This window comes from Lactuca virosa, chromosome 3 (assembly GCF_052849685.1).
Source record: "Lactuca virosa cultivar CGN04683 chromosome 3, Lactuca_virosa_CGN04683_v6, whole genome shotgun sequence".
In the NCBI taxonomy this organism is placed as follows: Eukaryota; Viridiplantae; Streptophyta; class Magnoliopsida; order Asterales; family Asteraceae; genus Lactuca; species Lactuca virosa.
This window is the reverse complement of record NC_136428.1, coordinates 173845796-173853612: the sequence shown is the minus strand read 5'-3', so window position 1 is coordinate 173853612 and position 7817 is coordinate 173845796. Positions and strand designations below refer to the sequence as shown.

At 36.6% G+C, this 7817-nt stretch overlaps 1 protein-coding gene across 1 annotated transcript; it reads left to right on the top strand.

The window, feature by feature from the left end:
* The first annotated feature begins 3399 nt into the window (after window positions 1-3399).
* LOC145164272 (uncharacterized) lies at window positions 3400-3933 on the top strand. The gene has a single exon (XM_079082995.1). The coding sequence runs from the start codon at window positions 3400-3402 to the stop codon at window positions 3931-3933; it is 534 nt and encodes a 177-aa protein (XP_078939121.1).
* The last annotated feature ends 3884 nt before the right edge of the window (window positions 3934-7817 follow it).

Genomic DNA, 7817 nt, shown 5'->3' with positions numbered 1-7817 from the left:
ATTGCCACCCCTAGCTCATACTCACAAGGATGACTCAAGGGACCATAATAAACCCAAAACAAGCCATAGGCTAGATCTAACATATAGAGTCATCAAGATGGTAGCTTTATACCTCCTGGAAGTTGATGAATATGATTAGAGCTTGAATCCACAAGCTCCAAGCCAAGCAATTCTTCTAACAATATCTCCTTCTTCTCCAAGGCACACCCAAACGCACACCAAGGCTTAAAATTCACACAAGAGAGGCTAGGGTTTCGAACTTAGGGTTAAATGGGATGGAGGCTGAAGATAAGAGGGTTTGAGAATGAGTTAAGACCTTTAAATAAGGTCTAAGACCCTAAATTAGGGTTCAAACCTGAATTGAGTACGCCCAACGTACTCAATGTCGCACCCCGATCTTCCCTGCCTGGTATGCCTAGCGTACTCCCTGTATGCCCAGTGTACCCAGCTTAGCCCAAAATCCTCCTAACTTCCGAAGGCCATAATGTTTTCTTCCTAACTTTGATTCCGACGATCCTTATATCCACGGAAAGGTAATGAGAATCTCTACAATCCTATCAACTCTCCTTTGCCTTAAAACCTTCCGAACTTAAATCCTAAATTCATGAAAGGCCCGAACCCACCATTTTATTATTATACCCTTGGGATCCAAAGCACAAACCGAACTCTCAGATCACCTTACTCAACATTACCCACATCCAAAGGGGTCTAGACCTCTCTTCCCCCGCCCCCGCCCCCCCCCCCCCCCCCCAAGGCCCGAAGCCCTATGATAACTGACCTTCGGGTCACGGCCCCGAATAATAAAAACGATTCGAAAAAGTGTGTTACAAACAGTCTGAGGAGGGAAACTACAACCGAACTGTTACCCAAGTAGAGCCAACAGTGGTTAAAAGAAACCAACCAAATGGAGGAGACGATGGAAATGGATGCAACTATAAAGACTTCATGGCATCCAAGCTGTAACGCCCGTGTATCGAGGCTAAGTATTGATGTAATGATGTAATAGTCTAGGTCAACCATTGTAACCTATTTTAAAGTAATAAAGATGAATTACTTGAATATTATGTGAATTATGTGATTATATACTTGTTTGCAAAGATATAATAAAAATAAGCGTAAAACATAAATGGTTAGATAAGCCTGATATCGATGAAGAAAGTTGTAGTGGTCGTGACAAGGATTTCGGAGATATAAAGAACACCGAAATCCGAGTTATAACGAAGAAGTTATGACATGTCGAAGTTTCACGACAGAACCGACACGACACTGTGAGACGTAAATAGTGAATTTGCGATATAGGACTTTTTAGCCTTAGTGATCTAAATGAAAGTTGTAGTGTTCATTAAACCGAAAGCGTGCATAAAAAGAACGCCCAAATCTGACTTCGTATGAGGAAGTTATGATTTTTCTAAGTTTCGGCTTAGCAGTATGCAGCCCGGAGTTCGAATATTAGACCGACCGATTTTTAGCCGACACAACCTAAACGAGAATCGAAGGTCTCGTTAATAGTAGCTCAACGGTAAAAAGACAGATGAAAACGAACGTCGGATGAGGAAGTTATGAATTTTTAACGGACTTTCCTGTCCCGTCCTGTTAAAAATATAACTTTAAAAATAGAGTCAAAATTAGCCAACGAAGTCTTAACGAAAGTTGTAGAGTACGGTCTCACCTACGCGTGGATATAAAGAACGTCAAAAAATGGAGCTTGTATGCGAAAGTTATGAATTTTAGAAGTCGAGATGAGAAAATGCGAGCTGATGCGAGGGGTACGCCCGGCGTACCTTCGGACACCCTGAGTACCGCAGTACGCCCCGCGTACGAAGATGGGTACGTTGCGCGTTCTTTTCTCTTATGCGGTCCGAAATGAGCCACAATGCACCACCGAGACTCCTACACGTGTTGTACGAACCTTGCAATACGCCCCGTGTAGAGCTTCTGTACGCCTAGCGTACCGAGGCCTCGCACCCTATAAAAGGGCTGCGAGGGCAGCCTTCTTTCTTCACCAATTCACTATCTCTTTCTCTCTCTAACATCTCTCTAAACTTCCCAAACACCCCTGAAGCCTAGGAAACCTCCCTAGCACTAGAAGAAAGCCCCGGAGCGTACGAGGACTCGGAGAAAAAGAGTTTTTCGGTTTAAAAGATCTGCCTCCGCAAAGCCCGGTTTTCAAGCAAACTTCCCGGTTTCGTCAAAGAAGATCATTTTAAGAAGTGAAGTGTCCGAATCACCACCTTATCAAGTGAATGCATAGTTACTTTCATCTTACACATAGATATGAAGTAGTTTATATAAATTACGTTCTATGTGTGCATATTTACTTGAGATCTGTGCTAGATGGAAGATTTAAACTTCTTTGTTTGTCAGATCTGAACCTTTTTCTTCAGATCTAAGCTGTAGATGTATTTTGTTTTCAGATATGAACCTTTTTCTTCAGATCTAAGTTGTAGATGTATTTTGTTTTCAGATCTGAACCCTTTTCTTCAGATCTAAGTTGTAGATGTATTTTGTTTTCAGATCTGAACCTTTTTCTTCAAATCTAGACTGTAGATGTATTTTCAGATCTGAACCTTTTCTTCAGATCTAAAACTATAGATGTATTTTATATCTACAAATATGTTGGGTAGAACATGGGTAGATAAATGATGAGGTATGAAAAATGATATAGATGAATATTAGTAGCTACACCACATTCTGTAGAGTTTTTTCGAACTATGATGCACTCTAAACATCCTAGCAGCTCCGCAAAAAGGATAACATCGGCAGTTGCGCCTAATAGAGAACATCATAATCCTGGCAGTTGCGCCTAATAGATGATATTGGCAGCAGCGCCTAGTTGAGAACAACACAATCCTGGCAGCTGCGCCTAAAGGATAATATTGGCAGCTGTGCCTAATAGATGACATTAGCAGTAATGGACTTCGCGCGTATTCCCTAGGATAAACCTTAGGAATGAATGAATGAAGGATAGCTGATTCGTAGGGTAGATCCTTAAGAATAAAGAAGATAATGGGGATGGGAAATTGGGTTGAATGTTTGATGTTTAAACATAATAACTATATTATTGTGGGTTGAAACCCTATGTACTCACCAGGTTTCCCAACCTAACCCACTCAGTTTATTTGTATCACAGGTGTCGATATAAAGCTACAGTACACTGAGAGATTAAATAGATGTAGATCACTAGTGTAAATGAATGTAAGTTCTGTTTATGCTTATGTTTCTGTATTGACGTTGACATCCCAAAGTTTTGAAAAAGAATAAAATACATTTCTTCAGAAATGCTTTGATTACATATTTATCATGTTTTCTGGGAACAAAATTCCGCAACACTTTTCTATAAAAGTATACTCTGATTTTAAAAATGAAGCATAAACAAATCGGTCTTTTCTGGCTGTGAAAATGGGGATGTCACACAAGCCACCGAGTCTTTCTGGTTACCCAACACCGGTGGAAGTCATGGATTGGACCTCCCAGATGGAGATGGTGTTTGAAATTCATGAATGTAGCAACAAGCAGAAGACCGTTCTTGCGGTTAGACAGTTAAATACAGAAGTATTAAGATGGTGGAAGTTACTGGATGATACCATGCCCAATGGAGAAGCTAGTAAGATGTTTTGGGAAGACTTTCTTGTGCAGCTGAAAATGCAGTACTACTCTGAACAAGACCTTCTGGAGATCAACAACGAATTCCAGAATCTGAAGAAGGGTAAGATGAGTGTCAACGAGTATGCTGCAGCTTTTACGAAGAAGATAAAGCTTGTTCCTTACCTAGTTCCTACTAAACTTTCCAAGTTCAACAAGTTTGCTAGTGGACTACCGGTAGAATTTGGTCCAACGGTGAAGCTAGCAACTACTCTAAAAACAGCCATCTGGGCGGGTAGGAATGTAGAGACCCAAATAAGAGAACAGTGTCTAGAAAAAGATAAGGAATGAGAAAAGAGGAATCTTGGGGGATCCTCAAGATCCGATAAGAAAAGAATATTCTCGAAGTCCAACCTAGACGACCAAAATTTAGGGGGTAGTGGAGGAGACAAATGGTGTGAGAAGTGCAAGAAGAAGCACTTTGGGAGATGCGACGGAGAAATGACTTGTTATAAGTGTGGGGGATCGGTCACTATTCCAAGGATTGTACGTTTAATGATAAGGTATTCTACGTATGTGGAGATAAGGGGAATATGTCAAAAGATTGTTTGAAGCCAAAGGCAAGAGCATTCTAGATGATCCTTGATGAAGCATGTGGCGATGCAAGGGATCAGGAGTACGGATCTATATATATATCTGAAGATCAAGATATAAAGTAACCATATAGATAGTATCATGTGGTGTAGCCTAATTATAAGAGACATATTGTAGGGTGAACTTGAATATCTATGTAATCCTGTCAAGAAATTATATAAACCTTAGTTATGTTATCCGATGTGTTAAATGACCATGTGAAATTATTGTATGGTGACTTGGAAAACTACAAGGAAATTCTTGGGATGAGTATCAGTATGTGTGAAAGATGGTAAAGGCCTATACTACCAGAAGCACAAGACTCGCACTTGGATCAAGGAAATTCACAAGGTTACTAACGCATTAGTAGTTGAGTTTGTTTCGTTTGTTTCCGCCGTTACCATCTTTTCGGTAATGACTACCAAGATGACTATTATTCCAACCTTAGTGGTCATATCAAATCACGTCCGACTTGAGAATAAGTCTGTGAAATAAGTTAATTGGTTCAGAGAACCATGTTCGATGTAATATCCGACTCAAGTCAGGAGGTTAAAGGAATGGATAATCAAAGCAATCGACAAGACCGTCGGTAAAGCTAAGAAGACTAGAGTTAGAACTTCTATTTGTTATAATGTGATTATATCACATTAGAACATGAAAGAAGGTGTCACTCTGTCACACCCCCGAACCCGAGTAAACGGCGGAAAAGTCTCGGGGTGGATGACGTCATGTACAGTAGCATATCAATTGTATAATAGATATCAAAGCATTTCAAACATTGTATTGATAATTTAATATTTACATTGTATTTGAATCATTGTTTGACTCCAAAAGCATACAACAAAATATAAGACGTAACAATACTAAGCTCCGTCTTCACAAAACCTGAGTGAGTAACTTTCTACTGATTTCCTGAGAATACAAGTGGTTTTGAAGAGAGTGTCAACAATTAAGTCGGTGAGTTAATAAACATTTTGTATGAGAAATATGTGTCTTTGTTCCTTGAAAATGATAGTATGTTCTTTTAGAAAATCCAATATTTTCTTTTATATGTAATGTAGTCTTAAATGTTCCAAGATCAAAATGTATAAGTATGGTTGTACTTTGTAGTAGTATAGTGTAGTTTTATATCTTTATAAAACTGTTTGAATGTATTTTTCCTGGAATGTAAACTATATTGTACTGGAAAATAATGTATTGTAGTTGTATCAGTGTAAAACCCTTTGTATGTTTTCAGAATTGTAAATTGTATTGTACTGGAAAATAATGTAATGTAGTTTTAAATAAATAAAAACATTTGAAGACGTGTATGTATTCGTAGACTAAACATATGGTTAATACCTCTTGTGAGTTATTATAACCATACTTAGCGATTGGTGGCCTGTTACGACGTTCTTTAGGTATCGGAATGTTACGACATTTGTCACCCCAGACCTGCCGGTCTAACTGTAGCTAACAGTTTAGGTGCGGGATTGTCAGTCCCGTATAGATCTATACACAATTGTCACGCTCTCCCTCCAGGAGACTCTGGTTATAAAAACAAAACTTTTGTTGGTACTTAGATTAGTACTTGAAGACGTGTCTCACAAAGCTATATTGACTGTTTACGTGTAGTATGATGAAAGTTCCTTTTTCTTGTAAATGTATGAATCACTTGTTTACATGTTATAAAATAATTAAGCTTTTAGATAATTATTTTCCGTATTGTATCCCGACTTGGTAAAAACGAGTATATTTCCCATAAACTATACCCAATGTTGTAAAAACTGTTCGACGGTAGCTCGACGGTCGACTGGTGTTAAGCGATTAATCGGTCTTCGCGAAGATTAATCGGGGACCATAGATTATAAAAAAATATTAAAATTAATCAAATATTAATATATCTTAAGAAAAAACAACTACTTCAAAATTAGAAACTAAGAAAATTTTTAATTTAAAATTTTGAAAATATGAAAATATGAACATTTTGGTATAATATTTAAAATTTTGAAAATTTGAAAATTTTGGAGTAAAAAAAAGTTGATTTTTTGAATTTTTTTTAAATTTTTTAAAACCTTTTTTGACTTTTTTTTTACTTTTTTTTACTTTTGTTGAACGATTAATCCCGTCAAGACCGATTAATCCGTCAAACCCGATTAATCCTAAATTTCCGATTAATACCCTAATCCTCGACGGTTGGAGAACACCAAGCGATTAATCCACTATTAATCGCCGATTAATCCCGATTTCTACAATCACGACTATACCTATTATAGTATATAAAAATGTTTCACATAAATGATGAATTCTTTGTATGTTACTATCAATTTACCATGATAATAATATGAAATGAAATAATAATTATATATACGTTTATATAATTATACCCTTATTGTTCAACCTGTTACAATAGGGTTAAAGTTTATTGTAATCAAATTTGTATCCGTACGTAATAAATATATTTTGTAAAAATATAAATGCAACGGTTTGTATAATAACACAAGTTTTCTTGTGTTTTACTTGTATTCCCCCCCCCCCCCCTAAAACATAGCAAAATCGTGGTAAAATATAGGGGTATGAACTCACCTCGGGTGTGTTCTTGGTCGAATACGAAGTGATAGTGATGATCCTCGGGTTAGAACACGTGTGTATCGTTTGTATCCTAATTGTTTTTAACACATAATATATATATATATATATATATATATATATATATATATATATATATATATATATATATATATATATATGTGTGTGTGTGTGTGTAAATTTCATGAGCTAGTAATTAAGTATTAAACAACACTTACAAATTAATTCCTAAGAATTAACTGAAGTGTTTGTTCTTCCTGAGAAAAATGTTGAAGATATGAAGTGTTCTTGAGGATGTTCTTGGAAGACTTGAAGATTTGAAGATGTATATATGGGTTTTGAGAGAAAAAGTAACGAAATCTTGAAGTGGAAATGGGATTATTAATGTTGACTTCGGTTTATATATATATATATATATATATATATATATATATATATATATATATATATATATATATATATATATATATATATATATGAGGTAAAAATTGATGTGATAGTTGCATAGGGAAGTGTATTTTATCATCTTAATTAGTGTGCCACCGCCTAAAAGTGGAGTTCTCGGCTTATCCTCCAAACCGAAGTCCTTAATTTCGGTCTAAATGTCTAACCGAGAACCAAGGGTTCTCGGTCTGGAGGGTCTTCGGTCAAGGAGGCTTCTCGGTGGGTGGTTCTCGGTCATGGCTTAGATCTCGGTCCTATTTGTTCCACAAAAGTGGATTTCGGTTTTAGTGGAATTTTGATTCCAAAAACCGAAAACCTTAAAAGAAATATTACTTTTCCTAATTTAATATAAAACATTTAATTATTTGACTTATGTTTGAATTTCTTTGACTTTTATTGACTTTCTTTGACTCGAAATAACCGGTTGTTACACACTGATATTGGACACTGACTCAAAAGACCTAAGTCTAACCATTACCTCATACGACGAAAGGTCATTAGATGCATGACCCATCGATATGTTATGGTAGTTGAAGTAAGGATCTTAATTTAGGTTAAGTATGTTCTAGAAAGAGCGGGAGTCTTCGATG